General features: G+C 70.2%; 3 protein-coding genes across 5 annotated transcripts; 1 reads left to right on the top strand and 2 right to left on the bottom strand.

The window, feature by feature from the left end:
• The first annotated feature begins 10 nt into the window (after positions 1-10).
• PCSK7 (proprotein convertase subtilisin/kexin type 7) lies at positions 11-14635 on the top strand. The gene is made up of 16 exons (XM_086766124.1): positions 11-81; positions 523-993; positions 1445-1579; positions 1975-2140; positions 3088-3178; positions 3587-3641; positions 4641-4779; positions 5138-5238; positions 8115-8282; positions 9097-9204; positions 10085-10187; positions 12030-12186; positions 12276-12370; positions 12510-12603; positions 12944-13061; positions 13227-14635. The coding sequence occupies exons 2-16, from the start codon at positions 535-537 to the stop codon at positions 13635-13637; spliced, it is 2400 nt and encodes a 799-aa protein (XP_086622250.1). The 5' UTR covers positions 11-81; positions 523-534; the 3' UTR covers positions 13638-14635.
• Positions 14636-14941: 306 nt separating this feature from the next.
• TAGLN (transgelin) lies at positions 14942-17518 on the bottom strand. Its single transcript, XM_086766126.1, has 5 exons — positions 17365-17518; positions 16232-16431; positions 15962-16139; positions 15774-15876; positions 14942-15615 (listed from the first exon to the last, which is right to left on the bottom strand). The coding sequence occupies exons 2-5, from the start codon at positions 16409-16411 to the stop codon at positions 15474-15476; spliced, it is 603 nt and encodes a 200-aa protein (XP_086622252.1). The 5' UTR covers positions 16412-16431; positions 17365-17518; the 3' UTR covers positions 14942-15473.
• Positions 17519-18066: 548 nt separating this feature from the next.
• SIDT2 (SID1 transmembrane family member 2) lies at positions 18067-24542 on the bottom strand. Of its 3 annotated transcripts, XM_086766174.1 has the most exons (29): positions 24099-24542; positions 23834-23955; positions 23594-23755; positions 23464-23509; positions 23248-23349; positions 23086-23169; positions 22849-22960; positions 22693-22758; positions 22488-22581; positions 22299-22354; positions 22061-22072; positions 21908-21979; positions 21755-21829; positions 21424-21486; positions 21026-21147; positions 20870-20943; positions 20713-20779; positions 20539-20612; positions 20304-20427; positions 20112-20229; positions 19901-20037; positions 19702-19810; positions 19542-19618; positions 19406-19452; positions 19186-19291; positions 18973-19083; positions 18767-18880; positions 18568-18689; positions 18067-18532 (listed from the first exon to the last, which is right to left on the bottom strand). In XM_086766174.1, the coding sequence occupies exons 1-28, from the start codon at positions 24309-24311 to the stop codon at positions 18627-18629; spliced, it is 2622 nt and encodes an 873-aa protein (XP_086622300.1). In that variant the 5' UTR covers positions 24312-24542; the 3' UTR covers positions 18067-18532; positions 18568-18626. The 3 variants fall into 3 exon arrangements, with proteins under 3 accessions (XP_086622300.1, XP_086622298.1, XP_086622299.1); XM_086766172.1 differs by lacking the exons at positions 20870-20943; positions 21424-21486; positions 21908-21979; ... (9 more) ...; positions 23834-23955; positions 24099-24542 and having other exon boundaries at positions 21755-21823; XM_086766173.1 differs by lacking the exons at positions 20870-20943; positions 21755-21829; positions 21908-21979; ... (9 more) ...; positions 23834-23955; positions 24099-24542 and having other exon boundaries at positions 21424-21487.
• Positions 24543-25563: the final 1021 nt, after the last annotated feature.

Raw genomic sequence — 25563 nt, forward strand, 5'->3', positions numbered from 1 at the left:
GTCTCGCCGCCGCCGCCGCCGGGGGATGTGACGCTGCTGTCAGCGGCCGCGGCATCCGGCTGCGGCGGCGGCCCGGGCCCGGTGAGCGCCGGGCGGGACGGGGGCCGGGGCGGGCAGCGAAGGGGGATCGGGACGGGACGGGACGGGGCGGGGCCGCTGCCAGTGACCCACCGGGCCCGGGCGGCGGGGCGGGGCGGGGCGGGGGCGCGGCGGGCCCGGCCCCGCGGGGACGAGCCGGCTCGGTGGGGCTCCCGGCGTTGGGCGCGGCGGGGGTTTCCGCAGCCCCGAGGAGGAAGCCGCCCCGTTCTGGGGGTCTGCGGCGGGCGCGCTCTGCATCCGTTCCCTCCGGATGGATCCCGCTGGGAAGGAGCCGGGGATTCCCTGGAAGGGGGTGTCGCTGCGCCGGGGGGGGGCTGGTGGCAGGCCCCGGGTGGGGCCCCGTGGGACCGTCAGGCGAGGCCGCCGCCGCCCCGTCCCGGCTTGGAGGAACTTCTCACCGGTTTCCCGCCCCGCTGCCCGCAGCCCGCCTGTCTGATGCCGCATTGGAAGCGCAGCGCGCCGCTATGGAGCGCGGGGATGGAGGCCGCGCTCTGCATCCGCACGTGCCTTTGGCTCAGCGCCGCCTGGATCCCCTTCGCGTCGTCCGACGGCTTGGCCTGCGGCGGGGAACGCGCTGACGCCCGGCACGGCCGGCTAACGTGGGCCGTCAGCTTGGACGGGCCCGACGAGGAGCTGGAGCAGCGGGCGGAGGAGCTGGCCCGGGCCGCGGGGCTGGCGAACATGGGCCGCGTCGGGGAGCTCAAGGGCCATTACCTCTTCGCCTACCAGCCCGACGGCCGCGCGGCGGGCCAACCCGAAGCAATAAGGAGGTCTGTGGACACTTTGTTTGCACAGCACGACAGCGTGCGGTGGCACTCGGAACAGAAGCTTCTGAAACGCTCCAAGCGCAGCCTGCACTTTAACGATCCCAAATATCCCCAGCAGTGGCACCTGGTGAGTGGTTTTCTGGCGGCCGTTGCGCTGGCTCGGGCTGTTTGTGGCCGCAAGCGCGCCGTCGCGTGGCAGCGAAATGGCCGCTTTCCGTCCTCGCGGCGGGGAGGAAGCACGCCGAGAGCTCGCCCTGCTCGCCGCGGTGTCGGGAGAAGGCAGCTTGCGCGGCTGGCCCCGTGCCGGCGGCGCTGGGGTGGGCGGAGGGGTTTTGGCCGGAGCACGGTGTCAGCCCTGCAGCGCTGGGCACTCCGCTTCGTGGCTGGAGCGACTGTTGCTCGCTGTCTGCCTGAAACAACTCTCCCGCGGCTGTCCTGCGACTCCTCCCTGCGCTCCCAGCCTGGCCCTGGCCCTCACATCACGACCAGCGTGCCCAAAATGCCCGGGAGCCCCTTTCCTCACAGCTGACCCGCTCCTCTGCTTTTCCTCTCCCCTGGCCGTCCTCCCTGGTGCGTAGAACAACCGCAAGAGCCCCGGGAAGGACATCAACGTCACGGGCGTCTGGGAGCGGAACGTGACGGGGCGCGGTGTGACGGTGGTGGTGGTGGACGACGGCGTGGAGCACACCATCAAGGACATACAGCCGAATTACGTGAGTGCCGGCTTCGCGGCGTGAGCGTGCGAGGGCTCGGCTGCGGGCGGAGCGTGGCCCGCGCTGTCCCCCCGGGCTCGGCCAGGGTGCAAAGTGCCAGCAGCAGACCTTTCCCCGGGAGATTTTGCACCCAAGTCGCGGGGTTCCCGGCCTTTGTACTGCCTCAGATGTGAGAGCTGGCCTCCCTCTGGGCCTCAGCAGCTGGCAAAGCTGCCTCTGCTGGGCCCTTTCCCGCGGCAGCAGATAGCAGTGTTGAGCTGCAGCCCTGCGTGGAAGCGGCCTCTGAGTTCCCTTGACTTCCAGGCTGCGTTTCAGCCCGCATGGCTCTTCAGTCCCCGCTTTTCCCAAAGCGAGGAGGGCAGAGCCCTGAGTCGTGACTGCGGGTCTCTTTTCAGAGCCCGGAAGGCAGCTACGACTTGAACTCCGACGATCCCGACCCCATGCCTCACCCCGACGAGGAGAACGGCAACCACCACGGGACCCGCTGCGCCGGGGAGATCGCTGCTGTGCCAAACAACAGCTTCTGCACGGTGGGAGTTGCCTACGGGAGCCGCATCGCAGGTACGGCTCCTGCCTTGCCTCAGCGCCGATTCTGGGAGGGGTGGCGTGGCCGAAGCGGCTCTGAGTCACCCGCCGCCTTGCCGGGCCTGTCGGAGGGAGGAACCGGCGTCTGCCACATCGCTGCGTGCTGCGCCGGCTTTTCTAGAGCGCTCCCGGCACGCTGCCTGCCCAGCCTGAGAGCTTTTGGGTTGCCCGGCTCCTCCATGGGGGAGGCTCAGATGCGGCAGCGAAAGGCCGCGCGTGCTGTGTGAGGCGGGAGCCGAGGCGGGTGGGCGGCGCGCTGGTTGCAAATGGCCTCGTTGAGCCGCCTGCCTGCTTGCCGTTCGTAACATCCTTCGCCGGCCTCGGCTGCGGCGCAGAACTGTAATTATCGGTGCTTGGGTCGCTGGAAAACGCGGCATTTGGCCTTCCTCGGCTTTGCTGGAGAGCTGGCCTCGCCCTCCTGGCCTGAGCGCAGGAGCTGGGGCGTCCTGCGGCTCTGCAGCCCTTCCCTCGGCAGGCAAGCGTGCCGTCCGTCCCGGAGCGACGCGACGGCTGGCTGCTTGGCCACTTCCCAGGGGAAGGAATCGCTCCAGGCCTGGGCAGCAGCGGGATCGTTGAGGGGGGGAAGCCCCTGGGAGCAGCGCTCTGGGTAGGCGGGCGCAGGAGTGAGCCCAGCTGGTGTTGGATGTGCTGTCCCCGTCACCAGCTCGCTTCTGGCAGCTTTTTCTTAGCAGAAAAGCCGTGTCCAGCCGAGGGCGTGGAGCTGTGCCTGAGGGCGCACCTGCAACCCCTCACGCGCATCTAGCCGCTGCGGACAGACCTGCAGGGTCACAGCTCCGGGAGACCTGGTTCCGTCGGGCTGGAGGAGCGTCCCTGGTGTGAACCTCCCAAGGAATTGGTTGGCAGCGTTTGCACAGTTTGCTTTGATCCCCGCGCGTCACGTTTCGTTGTCCTTCGTCCTACAGGCATCCGAGTGCTGGACGGGCCCCTCACCGACAGCATGGAGGCCGTCGCCTTCAACAAGCACTATCAGATCAACGACATCTACAGCTGCAGGTGAGCCCCCGGGGACCCCGCGCCGGGCCACGCCACACCCAGCGAAGGGCCCCGGGCCCTGCTCCGCCCGGGGACGGGGTCCCAGCCTGTGGCGGAGCGCTGCTGCAGTGCGTCCCACGGGCTGGCCGAGCCGGAGCCGTGTGACCGGGACTGGAATGTGTGAGAAGCTGGTTGTTCAATAAAATCCAACCTTTCATCCGCTGGAATCCGACCCAGGGGCACAGGGCAAATACAACAGCGATATCCCGGCCGTGAGGGGCCAGCCTGACAGATGGGAAAGTACAGCGCTCCCCGATCCCAGTCCTGGCGCTGGGAGTAACTGGTGGCTGCTGGTAGCTCGCTGCAACGACAGGAAGAGCTGCTGTCTCAGCTCCTGGGGCTGTCGCTTCCTGGTGTCTCTCTTTGCAGCTGGGGTCCGGATGACGATGGGAAAACCGTGGATGGACCCCATCAACTGGGAAAGGTAAAAACCAGTCCCAGCAGCCCAGGTGCCCCTGGGCCGGCCCTGCCGTGCCTGTGGTTTCTGCCTGCCTGGACAGGCCGGGAGCTGGGGCGTTGCTGTGGCACAGCGCGCGTTTGTTTGCTTCCATCGCTGCCAGCGGTGTTGCAAGTTACCCCGTGGCGGGGAGAGGTGACGTGGCTGCGGGAGGGCAGCGCTCAGGCAGCGCTAGCTGAGCTTTCCGAGGCCAGGCTGTTCCAGCAGGAAAAGGCTCTTTCACAACCTGTGGTGTTATTCTGACAGCTTTTGCAACCCAAGGGACGCTCTGTGCTCAGGAACCAGGCATTCCCAGGGCTAGGGGTGGTTCTCGAGGCGGGGAGCGTGCCTGCAGATGCCAGGAGTGATCAGGGGCGGGGGCGACGGCTGCGTTCGCTCTCAGTGGGACGGCAGCGCAGGGAGGTGCTGGAGCTGAAGCCCCTTCCCAGGCCGTTACGGCGTGCTCGCGGTGCCCATGCTGCAGAGCCGCTGCCAAACACAGCCACTGCCTGCGCCTGGCTCCCGCCACCCAGGTGCCACGGCGAGGGGTCGCCGAGGGGCCCCAAAACTGGCACGGCGTGGCTCCTGGGATGTGCTTCTGCTTGAGTTCTCTTTTGCTTGGCAGCCTCTTGCTGTACTTTTCTAACCGCAAGCTAGCAGTTGCTGTGCTGTTCGGAGCAACGCTGACAACCAAGCTATCGGCTCGCAATGACAAATGGTTTCCAGTTCCGCAAGTTAATTTGTTCTCTTCCTGCACGCAGAGCCAGCTGTAGCAAGCTCTGGGACGCAGAGCACGAGCAAAGCTGGCTTTACCGCAGCAGGGCGGCTGGAGGGCTTTCTGGCCAGCGCCCCCACCTGCTGAAGGGAGGGCGGAGGAGGAGAGTGGGTTTCCAGCCACGCGTGGCGGCCAGCAGCAACCCTCTGGGGTCAGCGGGGAAGGGGGCACCTGCCTGCGTGCCCTGACCAGCGACGGTTCCTTCTCCGCAGGCCGCCCTGCAGCACGGCGTGATAGCGGGCCGCAGGGGCTTTGGGAGCATTTTCGTGGTGGCCAGCGGCAACGGCGGGCAACACAGCGACAACTGCAACTACGATGGTTACGCCAACTCCATCTACACTGTCACGATAGGTGAGTGCCTGGGTCTTCTGTCTCGTTCCTGCCCAGCGTGGAAAAAGGAGATCATCCCAAAAGCCCCAAACCTGCCCAGCTGGAAGGTGCCTGGATAGTGGGAATCCGTGGGGAAGCGTCTTTCCTCTGGGGGCGAGCGTGACAGCGTGTAGAGGTGCGCTGCACTTCGGCCCTCGAGCCTGCGGTCTGCTTGTGACCTGCAGAGCAAGAGGAGCCCAAAGAAATCCCTGCCCGCGCTCCGGCCTGGGTCGCTGGGGCTGTGACAGACGCGCTGCCGCGTTGAGGGAGCGACCTGAGGTGCAGCACTCCCGTCCTGTGCGTTAGAAGAGAAAGGTCGATGCCTCTTCCTTTTTCCCAGGCGCGGTGGACGAGACCGGCTCCATGCCGTTCTACGCCGAGGAATGTGCCTCCATGTTGGCGGTGACCTTCAGCGGCGGGGACAAGATGATGAGGAGCATCGTGAGTACCACGCGAGGCGCGGGGCTGGGACAGCCCGGGGCGGAGAAGGGACGAAGCTCCGTCCCCTCTGTTTGCCACGCATCCTCCTTCGTCTGGCAGCTGGGTTCCTCTGTGGGGCAGGGAGCGAGGGTGCTTTTCGTCTAGGTCAGCCCCCCTCGCTTCTGCCCTGAAGGGGTGCAGGAGCACAGAGGGCTGGGAGCAGCATCGGGCTCTTTAAACTCCTTGGCCACAGCTCCTTCTCTGTTCTGGCACGTGTGCCTCTCCCAGCTGAATCTTTCAGAATATTTTTATCAGCTTTTCGTTTTTTTTGCCAAAAAATGACTTCTTGTTGACAAAATGTCCTTTTTGCCCAAGCCAAGCAGCCGGGACTGTTTTCCCCAGCCCCAGGCCTGACCCGGCCTGTTCCTCCCGTGGCGCTGGTGCGCTCGGGGGGCTGCCGGGCTGACCCGTTCCCGTCCTGCGGTGCCAGCGGGGACTGCAGGGCCCGAGCCACCCTGGGGCTTTGGGTTCGACGTCACTGGCTCCCAGGCCTGACTCTTTGGGGCTGGGTTGTCCCCGGCTTGGCGGGCACCGGGAGGATCTCCCATCAGGACGGGCAGTTCCCAAAGGCACAGCCTGGGAACAGCCGAGGCGGCAGCGAGGTCGCGGTGGCAGATCAGCCCCAGCAGCGTGCGCTCGGGGGTCTCGGGGGGCTGACGCGCAGGGGACGGTCCCTGTGAGCGCGGCTGTGTCTCTGTGCCGGCCGAGGAGGAGCCGAATCCAGGCTTGCCAAACCGGCTTTCCCGCATGCTGGGTAAACCGGGGGAACTGGGAGAGCCGGGGTTCCTCAGCCGCCTGGCTGGGACTCAGCGAGCTCCTCCGGCGGTCCAGAGCCAGGCCACGAATCCGTGCGGAACTACAGCTCGGCACAGTCTGCCTGGAGCAGCGGCTCCACTCCTGCAGCAGGGAGAGTAAAACCCAGCATGGAGCTAATTTTTCCTTGCAGAAATAACTTCACTTGTCCCAAGCTGTTTTGGAAACTACTGATGTTCGGAAAAAAGGAAGCAGCAGCCAAGCAGGGGCTCTGCTGCACTTTCACCAGCAGTTACGGAGTTTTGGGTTTGTGTCCAGCTTCCCCCGAGCCTGCTGCTGGTGAGAGCGCTTTGAAGGTCTGAAACCCCCCCGCGTTTCAAACCCTGCCCTTGCGGGACGTTAACGCGGGCGCCGGGCTCCCGCCGGGGAGCCAGGACGGGATGGCACGCGCAGCCTCGCTGTGCCAGGTGCCAGAGAGCCGTCCTCTTCCTTTGCGGCGCCGCGCTCACGCCTTTCCCCAGCCCTGGCACGTTCCAACTTTCACCCCCCTTTTTCTGGGGGATAGTCTGCTCCTAAATGCCCTTTGTGCTTCAGCGGTGTCAGAGTTAACTTCTCCGCAGCCGTCCGCTGGGTTTTTTTTCTGCTACCAGACTATAAACTTTGTGTGGTTTCCTTACTGGGAAGAATTTAATGCGGCTTCTGGCACGAGCTGCGTTTCCTACTGAAAGTCTGTGCTGCTCGGGGCGCTCTTCGTAGGACGTGCAGCGTCCGAGCGCCAGCCGAAGCTGTTCCCAGCTGGCAGAATGCTGCGGAGCCGAGCACAGAAGGCGACAAAACCTACAGCTTTTGGCAGCGCGGGCTGTCTCCCCGCAGGGAGCGCAGGGAGACGGATGCCTTCGGTTTGCAGCGAGGTGGCAGAATTTGGGAAGCTCCCGACGCCTCCTTTGAGGCTCCACGTGCTCTGCACAGTCTGGTACGACCCAGGTCGTGCTGGAGCCGTGCTTTGGCCAGCAGTGAAGATGAGGAGGGTCCTAAACTGTAACTACCCTGAGTTTCCCCCAGAGCTGCTCATTTCAGGCCCACTTCCCCTCTCTCCCTCTCCGAAAGAAACTGCACTCGTTGCGTCTCAGCTGTTGTTGTCCCTGAAGCGAGAGTGTCCCGGGACTCCTCGCAGCGCTTAGGCCCCTGTGAGCCGCGGCTCCTGAGCAGCAGCAGCTCCTCTGGGCTGGTATTTTGGGCAGCGAGGCTCTGTGTGTCCAGAGCGCCCCAGAGAGCAGCTCTCAGCTGGGGAGCTGCGGTGTCGTCCCTCCCACCTCGTACTGGTTTTTGCTGGGTACCTGTGTCCTGGCCGGGAACCGCCTGGGAAACGTTTCCGAGTTGTTCAGCACGTAATCCCAGACCCTCTCCCCCTGCTGCTGCCCCGCTCTTCTTGTTGTTCCGCTCTTGGCTGAGGGTGACGGGATCTCTGGCTGCCCTTCCTGTCTCCCAGCCTGATCTCAGCAGCCACAGAGAGAAAGAAAGCTCGTGTGCTGCAAATTCCTCCCTGCTGTCGGGGCGGGGAGCTGCCCGTGCAGAGGAGACGGCAGGGAGACGGGCAGGTTGGTGCAGGCGGGGGGTTTAGAACAACCCCCCGGCGCTGGGGGAGCGGGCTGCCCGGGGGGACCCAGCCTGCTGGGGAGGAGAGCTGCTGACCCTGTCTTTTCTCCCCTCTCCCTCCCCGATTTCCAAGCCTGCGTCCAGCCGGCTCGTGGGGGATCCTTTCCTCCTCATGGGGCTTGTGGTAGAGCCGCAGAAATTACGTGAGCGCTGCAGGTGTCCCTGCCTGTTGTGCTGGGGCACTGCTGGGGCGTGGCTGTGTGGTGGGGAGCCCCAGGGCCCCCGGCTCTCGCACCCTTTGCGTAGTGTAGGGGGCACGCTGTCCTGCGTCCCTTGCCAACCGTCGTGTCACGGGCTGAGCGTGGGCTGCCAGCGGAGCCGGGGTGGCGAGGGCACGGGGTGGCTGCGTGCTCGTTTGCTCCAGTGCTGCTCCCAGCCACCCCAGCACGGCCAACCTGACAGGAGGCGTCTCTTCTCTTTCCCGGAAGGTGACCACGGACTGGGATTTGCAGAAGGGCACGGGCTGCACGGAGGGCCACACGGGGACGTCAGCCGCCGCCCCTCTCGCAGCCGGGATGATCGCGCTAATGCTGCAGGTGCGGCCGTGCCTCACCTGGCGAGACGTCCAGCACATCATTGTCTTCACCGCCACCAAGGTGAGTGGCCTTCCTCCCGCTGCCGCCCTTCAGGGCTGCTGCAGGGTGGCCGACGTCCTGCTCTGTGCATCTTGGTTTCTGCCTGCCTGCCCCTCTATGAATCTGGCAGTTGTCTGGCTCCTGGCAAAGGGGTGGTGTTTTTCCCTCGCCCCTTGTTCCTCCGAGGAATGTGGCCGAGGCCCTTTCCTCTGTCACGGTAATAAATGGGGTGTTTGCCCCAGGAATGCCTCCATCTGCCACCGTACGGGTCTTCCAGGAGAAGCGTGTGTGCGTGCGCTGCGGCTGGCCCAGCTGAAGGGCTGGCCCGATTCGGCTCAGGAACAGGGCTTCCTCCGCACCCCTCTGGGGAGCTGGGCTCCGTGTCCGGCTCGTGCTGTGCTGGCTTTGGCACAGGGCAGCGTTTTCCACAACTGCCCGCCAGCGTTGCCGCAGCACTACAGCCCGATAAGTGATGGGACCCAGATCTGTCCCGGCCCCGCTCTTGTTGATTTAAAGGACGTGGTTCCTTCTCCCCCAGGCTTGTGCCGTTCCGCGGGCTGTGCCTTGGGCGGCAGGGAGCGCGGAGCAGCTGGGATGTTTCAGAGCGGAGGCATTCGTGCCCTTTCGTGCTGCTCCATTTCCTTTCTGAGGAGCTGGGAAGCCTGTTTGTCCCGGGACTTGTTTCAAACAAAGGTCAACCTGTTTCTTTCTAATAAGGCCATGTGGGTTTGCTTCCCGGCTGCGCGGGACGTTCCTGAGCCTCCTTCCCTTCGGGCCTGCTCCCCTTCGCTCTGGGTTCGCAGGGCTAACAAGAGCGCCCCGCGTTTCTTTTCAGTACGAGGACCGTCACGCCAGGTGGGACGTCAACCAGGCTGGCTTCAGCCACAGCCATCAGCACGGCTTCGGCTTGCTGAACGCCTGGAGGCTGGTGAACGCTGCCAAGGTATCTCCCCTCCCGTCCCGGGCGCAGGCAGAGCAGGGCCAGCGCGGTGGCGGTGGCTGGGACAGGTCCTGCCCTGGCAGCGCTGTGGGGTGGCACCGCTGGCGCTTTGGCCGCCGTCCTGCCGGCCCTCGCTATAGGGCTGCTTTTGGTATGAAGTCATGAGGCTTTCGGCAATGCCCGAAACCTGCACCGGGCTGCTGCGCTCGCAGCACTATATATAGCCATGGGCGAGAGCTGCCGCTGGTGGGGGACGACAGCGCTGATTGATGGCTTGGGGAGCTCCACAGCGGCCCCTGCACCTTCCTCCCCGCGCAGCTGGCTCCACCGAGGGCGTTGGACCCCGAGGAAACGGGGTGCTCTCAGCTGGCAGCGTCGGGGGCCGCTGTGGTTGTCGAGGGTGCGGTGTGCTCAGAGCAGGCAGGGGCGTCTCCATGTTTCTCCCCGTGCCTCCAGTCGCACGGAGACCAGGGCACGTCCCTGCAGGGCTCTTCCTGCGGGGCGTTGGGTTCTGCCGCGTTTCCTGCCCCGCTGCGCCTGGGGTTGAAACGTAATGGCTTCAAGTAACCGCTCGCAGCCACTCAGCTGGTGGCAGAGACAGAGACCCAGAGTCTCCATCAGCCCCTCTGACCTGCAGGCAGCCGCTTCCCTTCCTCTCCTGGGCACGCGGGCCCTCCTTTCCAGCCCCGCGGCGCTCCCGCGTGCTGCCTGGCTTTGCATGCCCCACAGCAGCGTCGGGAGAGGCCCTTTGGCCTTGCCCCGCTCCACACGCACCGGCTGTGCTGCGGGCAGGAGCGGCGTGCGAGAGCGGTGGGAGATGGAGAGGTGGACGTGCAGGGAGGGTGCGACCTCGTGCTGAATCCTCTCGCCTTTCCCCTGACAGATCTGGGAGTCCGTGCCGTACCTCGCCTCCTACGTGAGCCCCGTGCTGAGGGAGGGCAGGAGCATCCCGTTACTCCCGCAGGAGCTGGAGGTCGCCTGGAACGGTAAGAGGAGGTGTGCCACGTGAGAGCACGTGCTCACGCGCACCGAGGCCAGGGATCCAGCCCGATCCCGCTGGCACGGGGCGCGTGCTGACAGCCTGGCCGGACAAGCCCTGGGCTCTGCGCGGCCACAGAGGGGTTAAGCGTCGGGCGGCCCGGGCTTTTTCCTCTCTCCTTCCGCTGCCCTTCCCCGGGGGACCTCTGTCTGTGGATGCGGTCCCCTCCCCATAACTCCCTCCCGCAGATTGATGTCCTTGAGGAGCCAGACAGGCATGAGCGAGCACGGCCAGGCTGGGCAGCAGCCAGACCTGCTCCTCTGGCTTTGACCATTTTAGGGAATGCTCAGCTCCCGACTTGGCCAGCCTCTGTCCACATAAACAAGGCACTGCTCCGGCGGCTACCAGTGGGAAGGAGAGCTCGGCCCCAGGCAGGGTCTGGCTCCGCAGGGGGCCTGGCCCTGCGCCCCTCGCTGCCCCAGCTGCAGCTCCTGAGGTGCTGGGGGTTGGCAGCACCCAGAGGCTCTTCCCCAGGCCGCAGGGCCCCTGGAAAGAGTTTGGAGCTCGGCAGGCCAGCACCCCCTTTGCGGGTGCTCCCGTCCCTCCCTTCCTCGGTGCAGGCCGAGGAGATGCCGGGCAGGCACTGGGCGCAGGCTCTCCCCCTCTCCTGTCCCTGCTCGGCTGGGCTGGTCCGGCTCCACAGCACGCAGGTACCAGCGCCGCAGAGCCCCGGAGGGACAGCGGTGACACCCCGCTCCGCGGGCTGGCAGCGGGGTTGGCCCCTCTCTGCCTCTGAGGAGAGGGCGGGGGTCAGGCAGCTCCTTCTGCCCTAAAAGGAGCTGTGAGCTGCAGGCTGGGCAGCAGGCAGAGCTTGGGAGAGGTGGAAAAAAGCCGCTTTGGAGAGGTAGACGCAGAGGACGTGGGGCCTGCTGTCCCCCAGGAACCGCGGGCTGGCTGGGAGTCAGCCCTTTCCCCCCGCGGCCCCGGGAGCCTGCAGCCTGCCCGGCTCTGGGGTGCGCCCGCCGCCCCGCTTAGATATTGGGGAGCAGCCGCCTGCCGCCTGGCCGGGGCTGGGAGGAGGCCGAGCCGCGGGCTGGGATCCGCTCTGGAGCGCGCCGGGGTTTCCTGGGCTATAATTAGCAGCTGCGGGGCGGCGAGCGCCTGTGGAGCTGCGAAGGGTTTGAGACGGACACCAGGCTTCCCATCCCGCCCCAGCCCTCTCTCTCCTGCGTGGCTCTGGGTGCAGAGCAGCCTCCCGGGCTGCCCGAAGCTGGCGCAGATCCCGGGCAGGCAGGGTTTGATGGAGCACGAGGCGTTATTTCACCGCAAAGCGCTCTGGGTGGGCTCCTGAACCCGCGAGCCCTGGGTCGGGGCCGGGGGCGAGCTGGCTGTCGGGAAGCCCGCGGGGCAGTGGCGCGAGTGGCGTAGGCAGCAGCCGGGCCCCGCGCGTGAGGTGCGAGTTCGGCTGCAGGCAGGAGGCGGCTGCTGAAGGAGAGGGCAGGGAGGCGTCCCTGGGCCCCCTCCCTGCGAGCGTGGGTTCCTGCCATCCTCCTGCTCTGGGATGCCCAGGAGTCAGCTTTCCCACTGCCACGCCGTTGCCTTTCACCCCTCCTTCATCACCACCTCCTCCTGACCCCTTTCTCAGCAGCCTTTCCCTCCTGGCTGAACCCAGGCAGGACAAAGGGCAGAGCTGCGGGCCGAGGACAGCGGTGCCAGCCGCCTCCCGCGCCTCTGGTCCGGGAGGACCCGCCAGCCCCTGGCCCGTGGCAAGCAGCCCAAGTGCCACATGGGGTCCCCGGGAGGGAGCGCGCCGGGACACCTTACCCTGTGCTCCCCTTCCCTTTCCCAGTCACCGCCGCCGACCTGGAGCTCTCCGGCATGAGAACGCTGGAGCACGTGGCCGTCACCGTCACCATAACCCACCCCCGCCGCGGCAACCTGGAGATCCGGCTCCTCTGCCCCAGCGGCATGGTGTCCCTGATAGGCACCACCCGGAGCATGGACTCGTAAGCACGCAGGGGGACGGGGCCGTGCCCAGCCGCGTGTCTTGGCGGCGTTACCCTCTCATGGGCCTTTTCTCCTCGCCCTTTGGCAGGGACCCCAACGGCTTTGCTGACTGGACCTTCTCCACGGTGCGGTGCTGGGGCGAGGAGGCGCAGGGCACGTACAGACTGGTCGTCAGGGACATCGGTGAGGCCTGCCCTCTGGGGGTTCCTTCACGGGGCGGCGGCGGCCGCTCGGCGCCGCGTCCCGGGGAGCTGCCAGCCCAGCGCCTGGGCGGGCGTGGGTTAGCTCCGTTCCCAGCTGCTCCAACCCGTTTCTTCACCAGGAGATGAGAGCCTGAGGCCTGGGGCCTTGAAGCAGTGGCAGCTGACCCTGTACGGCTCCTCCTGGTCCCCGGCAGAGATGAAGGAACGGCAGAGGTAGGACGCCGCAGCCCCGTCCCGGCGGGGAGACTGGAGGTGGAGGGCTGAGGGGCGTTATCCGAAGTCCGAGCAGGGGCTGCTCGGCTGGAGCGGTGTTGCTGCGAGGTGCGCGGCAGGGTGAGGCTGCAGCGTGGCCCTGGCACGGGGCGCTGGGGCTGCCCCCCATACACCGCGCAGGGGAGCCCTGGGCCGTGCAGAGCAGCTCTGCCGGCTGGCTCTGACCCGGGAGGTGACCCCGGCTGGTGGAAGAGGCGCTGCGGACCCTTTGGGGGCTTTTGGGGCCCTTCCTGGAGCAGCCCTGCCCGCGAGACCCTGACGGGGCGCCTCTGTCCCGCAGGCTGCTGGAGGAGGCCATGAGCGGGCGGTACCTGAGCAGCGATTTCTCCCTGCCCTGCCCGCCGGGGCTGGAGATCCCGGAGGAGCAGCGCTATGCGATCACGGCCAACACCCTCAAGGTGAGCTGGCGCCGAGCGGGGAGACCCCTTCGTCTGCGGGACGGGCTGGAGGAGCGAGAGCCGGCGGGGGCTGACCCTCCTGGCGCCATGCCCTTTCCGCTGCGCGGCGGCGGGGCTCCGGGGTGGCTGGGGGCTTCGTTTCTCAAGGGCCTTCCTCCTCCGCAGACCCTCCTGCTGTTGGGATGCTTTGCCGTGTTCTGGACTTTCTACTACATGCTGGAGGTGTGCCTGAGCAGGAACAACGTGGGGCTGGACGTGACCTGCCACGGCCCCACCGCCTGCAGGTGGTACCGGGAGGGAGGCAAGCGCAGAGCCCTGGAGAACGGCCTGGAGATGGAGTCGGTGCCGCTCTACCGCGAGAAGGACGCCGACGACGTCGAGGTGGAGTCTGAGCAGCCGCAGCCCGGCCGGGAGGACGAGGGGGAGGAGGGGTCCTGGACTCCCACGCACCCCAAGCTTCCCAGCAGCGGCAGAGCCGCGAGCTTCCGCGAGGCAGCGCCCGCCGGAGCGGGGTACCTTGGCCGGGAGGCGACGGCCGAGCTCCTCTTGGAGGACAGGGAGCAGCAGGCGTGCTAGCTGGGGCCGGGGCTTTCGGCTGCACCCTCTCGGTACGTCGGGCGGCAGAGGCTTCCCGAGCCGCCGGGACCGTGGCCGCTGCGTCCTGCGGAAGGCGCTGTGGGAAGCGGCTCGGAAACAAGGAGAAAGAGTGCTGGCGGCGGAAGGGGAGCGTCCCTTTCCCTCACTCTGGAAAACAAAGCAAGCCTTAAACCCGTTCCTAAGGGAGCGGGCCCTGCAGCGGCGCGCGGGGCTTCCCTGTGCGCGTGGAGCAAGGCCCCGCGCCGATGAGCGAGGCCCCGCGCCGACGTCTCCTGAGCGCGTGGCGGAGCCACGCACAGAGCCCCCTGCACGCCACGGCCTCGTGGCACGGGGAAGAAGCGTCACTTTGTCCCCAGTTTCTGCAGAGCGAGCCTGGAAAACACGGCAGGGCCCCTGGCAGCTGCCTCTGCAGGCAGGGACCCGGCAGCGCTGTCGTCGCCCGCCCGCTGGGCTGGGAGCTGGCCGGTACCCCCCAGTTCGGCCCAGCTTCGAGGTGCGGAGTCGTTCTGCCCCTCTCCAGCCAGCGCTTGCTCCCTGTCCCCTGCGCTTTGACCCCGCCGTCGCCTCTCTCCTGCTGCTGCCCAGCAGCCGCGCGGCTGCGGGGCGGAAGGCGGCAGGGCGTTGTCGCCGTCCTGCGCGGGGGCGGGACAGGGCTGTCCCGCCGCGGCGGGCGCGGACGCAGTGCCGGCGGCAGGGACCGTGGCAGCGCGAGCTCGCTGCGTCCCCGGTCTGCCTCCCCGCTGCTCGCCGGGCCGGCGTTCGCGCCCCGTGCGCGAGGGGGCCGCGGCCGTGGGCGCTGCCGGCTTTGGGCCGGGAAGGGGAGGCCGAGTTGCGCTGGCAGTGGCTCGTCGGCGAGCGGGGCTGGCTTGTTTACGTGTCTGTGGGTTCAGCGGTTTATTTTTTTAAAGCTGGGGTTTGTTTTTCTAATCGGCAGAGCCCTTTTGTGTAGCTTTCCAAATAAAGTCTTAAAAACCCTCCTCTCCCTCCTCTGTCACTCCCCTGGCTGCGGAAGCCTGAGTCACCCGGCGCCTCCCAACCCCGGGGGCCACGGGGACACCGGGACGGGGCGCTGGGGCTGCTGGTGGCCACCCGCACCCCTCCGAGCCGCGCTCCCGGGGAGAGGGCGTAAGCGGGGCCGCGTCCCCGGCTCTGCTTTTCCCAGGCTGGGAGCAGACGCAGCCCGGGCGACCCGAGCGGCTTTTACGGAGCGACGGCTTCGGCTCTCCCGGCACCGCTGGCCCGGGGCGAGGCGGCGGGCGGGAGGAAACCTCGTCAGGCTGCGCTGGATGAATAACCTTTTAATTTTGGCAAAAACCAAGTACAAAACCGAGGCCAATTTTCTTTTCTCCCCGTTCGCAAGGATCTCTGCGGCGGTGGCGCGGGGCTGCGGGCAGGCAGGGCGGCTCCGGGGGCTGGGGCGCGCGCCCTTCCCGCCCGCCGTCCCGGGGAGGAGGGCGGTGGGGCACCCGTGGGTGCCGGCGAGCGCGGCGCGGCGTGGGCAGGACCGGCTGGCGGCGGGGCTCGCGGGGGCGCGGCGGGAGCGTGCGAGGCCGGCGGGGAGTGGCCGCCCGGGGCGCGGCGCGAGCGTGGAGGGCCGCCCCGGCGTCGGCGAGGCCGGGCGCGTGGCCGCGCGCGAGGGCGGTGGCGGGGCGCGCGCGGCCGTTGGTTGCGCTGGAGGGCGGTTTGGGCTGGCTGGCGTTTCCTTTTCAATAAATACCAATCGGTGAGGGGCGGTGGCGGCCGCTGCGGCGCGCGGGGCCGGGGGGAGCGAAGACGGAGGTCCCGGCTGGGGCTGGGGGCGGCGAGGGGGGCTGCCTAGCTGATGATCTGCCGGGGCCGGCCGTAGCTCATCCCCGCCTGTGACGCCCCCTTGTTGGTCCCCATCTGTAGGCCGATGACGTTCTTGCCCTCCTTCAGCTGGCTCTCGGTGAACTCCCGCTTGTGCTCCTGCGCTTTCCTGCGGCGCGGAGGGACAGGCCATGCGGCGCCGGCGCCCCGCGGCTGCCCGGACTCGCTGCGCCCGGGTGCCCCGTCCCACCCTCCCTTCCCGGCCGAAAGCTCGGCACCCCGCAGCCCTGCGTGCCGGGAAGAGCCCGCCCCCCCCCCCGCACTTACTTCATGAACCAGTTGGGGTCCCCGTGGTAGTTGCCGTCGTTCTTGGTGACCGCCAGGCTCCCCAGGGCCATCAGCGTCCTCTGCACCGCCGCCATGTCCTTGGCTGCCGGGGGACAGAGGGGCGTGAGGACGGGCGCGGCGCGGCGGCCCCAGCACCCCCCCCGGCCCGGCCGCCCCCCAGCCCGCACCTTCAAAGAGGTCGACGGTCTGGAAGACGTCGGTCTTGACCACGCCGTAGTCCTCGGCCGCCTTGAGGAACTGGGCGATCTGCTCCATCTGCTTGAAGACCATGGTGGGGGGCGTGTCGGGGATCTTGACGGGCTTGGAGCCGTCGGGGTAGAGGCTGTTCACCAGCCTGCTGAGGACCTGCCGGAGAGCAGAGGCCGGGCTCGCCGCGCCGCGCCGTGCCGCGCACGCCGCCGCCTGCGGAGCTCCCCGCCGCCCGGCCCCCCACTTACGATGCCGTTCTTCAGCCAGACCTGGAAGCCCAGGCGGCCCCGCTCGGGACGACCCACCGCGGCCCCGCACTGCGCCACGATCCACTCCACCAGCCGGTCCTCCAGCTCGTCGTCGTACTTCTTCTCGATCTTGGACTGCACGTCCCTGCTCATGCCGTACGCCGGGCCCTTGTTCGCCATGTCTGCGGCAGGTGGGAGACCTGCCGGCGGGATGGGGACCCTCAGGCTGCGGAGACGCTCTCCCTCTGCGCGGGGAGACCCCCCAGCACCCCGAGGTGGCCACCTCCCGCCTTGGTGCAGGGGGACATGCCCTCCTCCCGGCTCTTCCCTCGCCATGCAGCGGCCATCCGGCTCCGTCCGGACGCGTTTGGAGGTGGGTGCGAGGCCGTGCCCCCCACAGACAGATGCTTCCCGTCCCGGCGGAGGTGCCTTGTCCCCCTCCCCAGCTCAGGCTGCGCAGGAGAGCAGCGTCCTCCCCGTCCCCTGCCCGCTCAGCCACCGCTGAGGCAGCGTGGCCGTGGTGCCGTGGGGTGGCCGTGGTGCCATGGGGCGGCCTCGGCGCAGCAGGTCCTGGCGCTGGGGAGCAGCGCAGGCGGGCGGTGGGAGCCGTGCCCTTGCTGCCGGCCGTGCCGGGGTCCCCGCGAGCCCAGGGGGGTACACAGGGGTACCCCGGGAGCCTCGCAGGCAGCCTGCGCCCCCATCCCGGGCAGCGCCAGGCACACCCAGCGCCGCCACAGCCGGCTCCACGCTGCCCCGGCCCGGGCAGGCACAGAGGGGCTGCGCGCAGACCCCAGCCTCACCGCACGTGGCAGTGCCCGTTGCTGGTGGCGTCGCCAGCCCAGCGAGCCGCGTCCCCTCATCCGGGGAGCGGCATCCCCATCCCAGGGAGCGGCATCCCAGGCCCAGGGAGCAGCATCCCGCTCCCAGGGCACGGCATCCCAGGCCCAGGGAGCGGCATCGCCGTCCCGCGGAGCAGCATCCCAAATGGAGGAGCGGAACCCCCCATCCGGGAGCAACGTCGCCACCCCAGGCACGGGGTCCCCATCCCGGGGAGCAGCACCCTGCGGCCAGGGGCTGGCGCCCCCACCCCGGGCGCCCTCCCCGCCGCCCTCTCCCCCCGCCGCGGGACTTACGAGCGGCTCTGACGGAGGCGAGGGGCGATGCTGAGCGCGGGAGCCAGCGCACTGCACAGTTGGGAGGCCGACCCCGCGCTAAAAGCCAGGCGCTGGGACAGTGATGTCAGCGCAGCGCGGGGGCCGCCCCCCCCAGCCCTCCCTCCCGGGGCGCGCCGGCCCCGCAGCGCACCGGGACTCTGGCCCAGGCACCATATTTGGGGAAAGACTCCGAAAAATCGGCGACTCGGGCCCGCGCCCGAGCATTCCCCGCGTGCCTCCGCCCCAGCGGCTTCGGAGGCAGGGAGGCCGCGGGGCCGGGGGCTGAGGGACCAAGTCCTTTTATAGCCCGGCCGCGCGAGCCACCGAGGGCCTCTGCCCTGACTTCATGGCTGGTTTCCCCGTGCGCTCACCGCCGCGCAGCCGGGGCGGCCGAGCGGGGCTCGGCGCGGGGGCACGGCCCTCGGCGGGCGTCGCTGCGGGCCTCGCGCCTGGGCATCCCGCGGCCGTCCCCGGGATTCGCGCTGCCCCGGGCGGGCATGGGCCGCTCGGCGAGGCGCGTGGCCGCCCCGGTACCCGGCTGCGACGCCGCGGGGAGCCCCGGCCCCGGGACCCTCGCTGGCCACAAAGTGGGACCTCCCTGGGCGCCCCAACCCAGCCCCGCCGCCCCGGCCCCCGCGGCATCGCCCCTCTCCCGAAATCCTGGCGGGAAGGAGGCGCGGGCAAAGTGCAGACACTTTAATGCGAGCCCCTTCCCGGGAGAGCCGGGCGCTGGGCGGGCGCAGCGGCGGGGGGCACCAACGCCCGACGCCCCCCCGAGACGCCGAGGCAGACGCGTTCGGGGACTGTCCCGCCATCGCCGCCGTGCCGGACGCGCGGACCCCCGCGTCCCACCCCCACGACTCAGGCACTGAAGAGAGACCCGCACCCACGCGCTCGGGGGGCCGGGGGGCCACCGGCACGACGCTCGCCCTGGCCCCCGCGCTGCGGGCGCACGGCCACGTGGCAGCAGCACCTTTTCCAGTGTCACTCGCCACCGAGGACGGGTGCCCCACCAGGCCCCCTGCCCCCTTTTTGGCTACGACGAGCCCAGGGAGGGACCCGGCCGGCGGGGACGAGGCACGCCGGGACCCCCAGGCTTGGCGGGGAGGGGGACGGAGCGGCTGCCGGGACGCGCAGCACATCCCTCCCCGGGGCCGCACGCCGCCCCGGCGGGTGCCCGCTCCCGGGGGCTGCGGGCGGGCGTTTGGCATGGTCCCGGGGCGGCGGGCGGCCGCGGGCCCCTAGAAGACGTAGATCTTGTCCCGCTGGACACAGTCCAGGTCGTCGTCCAGCGTCAGCAGCACCTGCGGAGCGAGGGGAGCGGGGCCGCGGTGAGCGGGGCCGCGGCGCGCGGGGGCGGCCGGGGGCGGCCTGCACCCACCAGGAAGGAGCCGAACATGGCGATGGAGGAGAGGAAGTGCCAGATGTCGTGGTCGTCGAAGAAGTCGAGCAGGATGCAGTCACGGTTGTGCTCCCGGGACTCGGCCGGCGTTTTCTGTCGGGGACGGGGATGGCTGTCACCGCGCCGGCCGGCGGGCCCCCCCGGCCACCCCGCCCCCCCCGCGCCGCCCCGGCCCCCCCGCTCACCTGCCAGGTGCTGAGCCCCTGGAAGAAGAAGAAGAGGGCGAAGCCCCAGACCACCGAGGTGCCGACGATGCAGAGCAAGGGGATGAGCTTGATGCACTCGCCGCTGCGCAGCTGGGGGAGAGGCCGGGGTCAAGGCGCGGGCAGGGGCGCCCGTCCCCGCTGGGCACGCGGCACCCCCCCGCTGGCCCGCGGGCCGGGGGGCTCGGCTCGCACCTTCATGATGATGTAGAAGGCGAAGTAGAGGAGGAGGTTGCAGATGCCGATGGCCAGCAGGTAGGAAGCGAAGTCATTGGGGCGGACGATGAGGCCGTAGGCAGCGCTGGGGAGGCGGGGGGGTCAGCCGGCCACAGCTGCCACGAGCTGGCAATCCTCAGCCCAGAGCCGAGCGCGGCTGCCGGAGCGCGAGCGGCAGGAGGTCCGGCCCCACACTTACAGCGACCAGTTGACGATGTTTCCCATGACCAGGAGCACCATTCGGTCCTGCGGAGGGCGAGGGGGGGCCGTGAGGGGCAGGCAGGGGGGACAGAGGTGGGGACCCCCGCGCCGCGAGCCGCCGCGCCAGCACTCACCACGTACATGGGCCCGCTGCACTGCCGCACGCAGTCGGTGTACAGCACGTGCAGCATCCTGCGCGGGATGCCTGAGTCTGTGGGGAGAGGAGAGGCCGTGCCGGGGGGGCCGCCGGGCCGCCCCCCGCCCGCCCCGCCGGCGGCGGAGCCCCCGCCTCACCCAGCTTCCAGCGCCCCATGTAGTAGAGCTGGGTGCTGAGCAGCAGCGTGGCCAGGATGTGGATGACGGAGAAGACGATCCAGAACGCCGTGTTCCCCTTGCCGAAGACCTGCGGGGCAGCGAGCGGGGCGGCGGGCAGCGGGCCGGGGGGGGTGTTCCGCCGGCCGCCCCCCGCCCCGCCGGCGCCCGCCGCACTCACCACGCCGACGACGGAGAAGAAGATGACGAGGGCCAGGCAGGCGTAGGCGCTGTAGGCGCTGGCGTTGATGTCCGGGTGGCGCTTCTGGTAGAGCTTCAGCATGCAGAGCCCCGCGATCATGTACATGAAGGAGGTGTCTGCGGCGGGGGGGGCACGGCGGTGAGCGGGGCGGCCCCGGCGCGGGCGGCGGGGGGCCGGGGGGGGCACTCACCGAACTGGAAGTTGGTGTAGTTGGGGCAGACGTGGTAGCAGGCGCTGAGCAGCCCCTCCATCATCAGCGCCGTGCCCATGGCGTAGAAGAGCCCGAAGTGCTTGGGGATGCCGCACTCCTGGGGGGCGGAGGGGAGGCTGGGGCGGCGGGGGTCCCGGGCGGCCGAGGCCCCCCCGGCGGCGCGGCCCTTACCAGGGCGTGCGCGTCGTTGCGCAGCAGCGCGCGGTTGTAGTTGATCTCCCGCTGCAGGATGATGAGGAGGAAGAGGAGGCCCAGCAGGACGTAGCCCAGGTTGCTGAGGATGTTGTTGAAGGCGCTGCGAGGGGGCGGCGCGGGCGTGGGTGCTGCGGGCCCCTCGCCCTCCCTGCCGCGGCCCCGCCCGGGGCGTGGGGGACCCCCGGCCGCCCTCCGTCCCCCCCAAACCCACCTGAGGTTCCCCAGAGGGTGGGCGCAGAGGAAGTTGTAGTAGCAGATGTCCTGGTTGCCGGTGACGTTCACCACCTGCGGGCGCGGGGAGAGGGTGGGACGAGGGGACGCGGGGGCAGCCCCGGGGCGCAGGGACGCCCCCGTCGCGGCGGGGCAGCAGCGGAGGCACGCTCACCGTCTGGTAGGTGATGACCAGCTGGACGACCGGGAGGGCGTAGAAGACGGCGATGGTGGCGATGTTCCTGGGAAAGGCGGGGGGGTCAGGGGGTCCCGCCGCCCGCCCCGGCTCGGGGCGCCGCCCCGCGCCCCTCGTCCCCGCCGTCCCCGCTCACCAGAAGTAGATCTGGTACTTCTTGCGCAGCACCCGCTTGTCCTTGCGGGCCAGGTCGGCCACGCAGAGGTATTGCTGGAAGGAGAGGAGGGTGGGGGGCTCGCCGCGGCCGGGGGGGCAGCCGGCGGGGGCGCGGGGGGCACGGGCCGGGACGCACCTTGGTGCGGATGACGTTCTTGTCGTAGTCGATGTCGGCCAGCGTGTCGTAGTCATCCTCCTCCACCGAGCTGAGCGAGTCCAGGCGCGGCCGGCCGGCCACGTTCTCCAGCGACCGCTCCCCTGCGGCCGAGCCGGGGCCGTCAGCAGAGCCCCCGCCGAGCCCCCCTCACCGCCCACCCCCAATCGCCCCCAATTAACCACTCAGCCCCCTCCTCGGGGACAGACTGCAGCTCCCCCCGCGCCGCCCGAGCCCCGGGGACGCGCGCGGGGGCACGGGGACAGCGCGGGGGGCTGGAGGACGACGTCCCCCCTGGCCCCGCAGCCCCGCGGGCGCAAGGCCGGGGCAGGGCGGATTTTGGCTGGATTGGCCCGTCCCTGCCCGGTACCCGCATCTACCCATGGCAATGCTCAGCGGCCTCATCGGGGCGGAGGGCGTGCGCCGCTTGAACTGCTCCTGCCCTTCAAAGGAAAGCGAGAGTTACCGCAGCGGGAGCGGGGCTGAGCCCCCGGGGGGGCTCCCCGGCGCGTGGCCGTCCCGCCGGCCGGCGACGCCGACGGAGACCCCGCTGCGGGCCTGCACGGAAGGGCCGGCGACCCCGGGTCGCAGAGACGGAGAGGGGCAGAGAGAGCCGAGAGGCCGCCGGCAGCACGGCCGGGCGCCGCTCGGGCACGCGGGCTGCGCGGGGCTGCGGCCGCACCAACCGCCGCACCGCCGTCCCGGACTCACCCACGCAGCCGTAGGGGACCTCGGTGGAGCCCGCGCCGTCCGCGACGCCCTCGGCGCTGCTGGAGGAGCCGTTCCCTGCGAGGACGGCCAGAGGCGGTGGGCACGGCCGCCCGCCCGCAGCCCCGCCGGAGAGGGCAGGCGCGCGGCGCTCACCGAAGGAGCCGTAGCCGTAGCTGTCGTAGGGAGCGTGGCCCAGGAAGGAGTCGGGGATGCCGCGGGAGTGCCCTGCGAGGCAGGAGGGTCCCCGTCAGACCCCGGCCCGGCGCCCCGCGCCCCTGCCCTGGTGCGGCGGACGCTGGCACCTACCCAGTAGAGATGCTGGCAGTCCCCGGAAAGCCGCCGGAGGAAAGAGGCAGACTCGGTGAGACGCCCAAGCCCCAGGACGTCCCTGTCCCCCCGCCATCCGGGCTCGTCCCCACGGAGCCGGGGGACGAGCGGGGCGCAGGGGGACAGCGGGGGGCTTCGCCACGGGGCTCGCGACGGCGAAACCGCCCGGCGTCCCCCAGGCCGACCCCGCCGCGCGCCGCCGCCTCGCGCCCCTCACCCGTGTCCAGGCTGGGCGAGTCCACGGCGGCCAGCAGCCCCTTCCTCTTCTGCCGCCTGCCGAGGGACGCGGCGGTGAGCGGCAGCGTGCCAGCAGCCGGGGCGGGACGGCAAGGCGCCCAGGGGCTCCGCACGCAGGGGCTCCGCACGCAGGGGCTCCGTGCGGGGCAGCGGTGCCCGGGGAACTCACCGGCAGCTCTCCCAGCAGGCGATGAGCAGCGTCAGGACGTAGAAGGAGAGGAAGATGCCCAGGCAGAAGAGCACGCTGCTCACGTAGGCCTCCGCTGCGCGGAGCCGCGGCAAGCCCTCAGCGGGAGCGGCGCCCCGGGAGCCGCCGCGGGGCTCCCCGGAGAGCCCAGCACCCCCAGCCCCACGCGGCCCCCCGCCAGGCTTACAGGTTATGGCGGGCGACACCGTCACCTCCAGCGTCTTCTGCCGGTTGTGCTGATCCACGGGGTCGTCTGGAAGAGGGCATGGGGAGGGGTCGGCCCCGCCGCGCTTCGCGGGCGCCGCTCACGCCCCATCCTCGGCCCCGCGCCCCCCGGGCGTACCTGGGGAGGCATCCTCGGAGAGGGGGTAGTAGGGCAGAGCCCCCCCGCACGCCTCGTCCTCCGTCTTCACCACCACCACCACGTAGAAGCTGTGGCTGGGGAAATCCTTCTTCTGCGGCGGCCGTCCCGTTGGGGGATGAGAGACGGGGCTCAGCGGAGCGCAGCCGGGGGGCTCGGGGCTGCCCCAAAGCCACCACCTCCGCCAGCTCTGCGGACACGGCACGGCCCCGCGCCCACCTGGACGGTGATGGCCGCCTTCTTCGTCATGGTCTGGTACATCCCGATGAAGGCCACGTTGTTGTCCAGGTCGTAGACGGGGCACTGCGGGCGCGGAGGGTCCGTCAGCCGCGCCGGGCACCAGGGGTGGCCCTGGCGCTGGGCCCCCCCGCCCACGCCTACCAGGATGTCCTGGATGGAGATGACGGAGCAGGGGAAGGCCATGGCCGAGGTCACCTTCACGATCACCGAGTCCACTCCCTCGGGGAACTCGTACTTGAAATACTGAGGGGGAGAAAGGGCCCGTCGCCGCCACGGTGGCCGCGCGCTCCTCCGCGGGCCGGCCGCGGGCGCAGACCCTCTCCCACGCCACGTCGCGCCGCGCCGGCCCCTCCTCACCTGGGGCTGGGCGGCCGTGGCATTGAAGCTGAACCGTTCGTTGGTCCTGCAGAGAGCACGGGAAAGGCGGAGGGCTGCCGAGGGGAGCGCGCCGGGGGGCCGGGGAGCGCGGCGTGGGGGCTCCCCTCACCGCAGCACGAAGTTCTCCACGCGGGTGACCCGCAGCTGGTAGGAGGCGTTGAGGGACAGCGTGGAGACGTCCACGTAGAAGTGCTGGGTCTCCACCTCCGCCTTGGTCTGGGGCTGGCAGAGCGTGCGGCTCACCTCCTGGTACGCGTACTTCCGCTGGAACCTGGGCAGGCAGAGCCGTGCTGCGCCCGCCGCCCCCCGGCCCACCCGCCGGCCCCCCGCGCACCCCGCCGGCACTCACAGCCCCCGCAGGATGAGCGGCACCTGGAAGGAGACCACCGCCTCCTTCTGCCTCACCACGAAGAGGACGGGCAGGTCCTTGTGGTCGGAGAGGACGTTGACCGACACCCGCACGCCCTCCGTCTGCCGGGACAGCGGGAAGGCGAGGCGTCGGCGAGCAGCACCGGGCTCGGCGGCGGCGGCCGGACTTTGCTCGGCCGCCGTGGCGGGGGCCGCCGACGGAAGGGGAGCCCACGGGGGGAAGCGGGCGGCGGCGGCCGGCTCACCCTGTTCCTCCGCACGCTGTGGTTGAAGGCGTAGATGTTGAGCAGGTCGGCGTCCACCCAGTCGGCGTAGGTGGTGTTGAAGACGGCCTCCGTCTCCCGCACCCTCCGCGGGCGCTGGGGCTGGGGCTGGCGCTGGGGCAGGGAGGGCGGCAGGGCCAGCAGCGCCCAGGCCAGCAGCGCCCAGGCCGGCGCGGCCGCCCCGCGCCCCGCCATCCCGCCAGCATCCCCGGCCGCGCCCCGGCCGGCCAAGGTCCGACGGGGCGGGACGGGACGGCACCGGGGGCTCAGCCGGGACGGGCCCGGGCGCCCTGCCCCATGGCGGGGCCGGTACCGGTGCCCCGCGACGGCGCGGCGGGGGCGGGGGGGGGCGCTGCGGGGCGCGGTGCCGGTGTCCGCGGTCGGTGCCCGGTGCCCGGTGCCGATCCCGGCGCCGGATCGCGGTTGCCGGTACCGGTCCCCCGCGCTCCGCAGGCGGCTGTAAACACGGCCCGGCGGTGACGTCACGCACCGTCACGCGTTAAAGGGCCAGGCCGGGGAAGTGACGCGGCGGCGGGCGGCGCCGGGACGGGGCGGGGGGAAGCGGCCCCGGGGAGACCGGACCCCTCGGGAGCCGCCGTCCCGCCGGGGAACCCCTGCTCCGTGGGGATCCTCGGCCCCGTAGGGGAGGGCTCGACCCACACGGGACCCCCTGCCCCGTACGGGACCCCAGAGAGGAAGCCCCGACCCACAGCGGACCCCCTGCCCCGTACGGGACCCCAGAGAGGAAGCCCCGACCCACAGCGGACCCCCTGCCCCGTACGGGACCCCAGAGAGGAAGCCCCGACCCACAGCGGACCCCCTGCCCCGTACGGGACCCCAGAGAGGAAGCCCCGACCCACAGGGGACCCCCTGCCCCGTACGGGACCCCAGAGAGGAAGCCCCGACCCACACGGGACCCCCTGCCCCGTACGGGACCCTGTAGGGGAGCCCTTTCCCCATACAGGACCCCACAGGAGAATCCCCTGCTCCACAGAGGACCCCCTGCCCTATTTAGGGCCCTATAGGAAAAGCCCTGTCCTGTAGGGGACCCCCTGCCCCACACGGGACCCCAGGCGGAAGCCCTGTCCCACAGGGGATCCCCAGCCCCGGGGCCGGGCAGGGACAGCCGCCCCTCGCACAGGTGCTGCCCGAGCCCCTCCGACGGGACAAGGACCCGTCCCACCCGCCCGAGCCCCCAGCCGCCCGGCCCTGGCTCGCCTGCTCCCGCTCCCGCCTCGGCGCCTCCTCCCCGGCCGGGGTCCCGCGCCCCGCTCCAGCCCGGCACCGCTGCGGCCGGCGAGGCCAGGCCGCTTCCCCTGCGTTCCCTGCGGGACAAACGTACGGAGACGAGAGCGCTGCTGCTATTGTGCACTTTATTTCTACCGGTCCTCTCGGCGAGGAGCCCAAAGCACTTTTCAGCCAGTCTGCACGCAGGCTCCGGGCGACG

The sequence above is a fragment of the Chlamydotis macqueenii genome, chromosome 24 (genome assembly GCF_036417535.1).
Source record: "Chlamydotis macqueenii isolate bChlMac1 chromosome 24, bChlMac1.mat, whole genome shotgun sequence".
Classification (NCBI taxonomy): Eukaryota; Metazoa; Chordata; class Aves; order Otidiformes; family Otididae; genus Chlamydotis; species Chlamydotis macqueenii.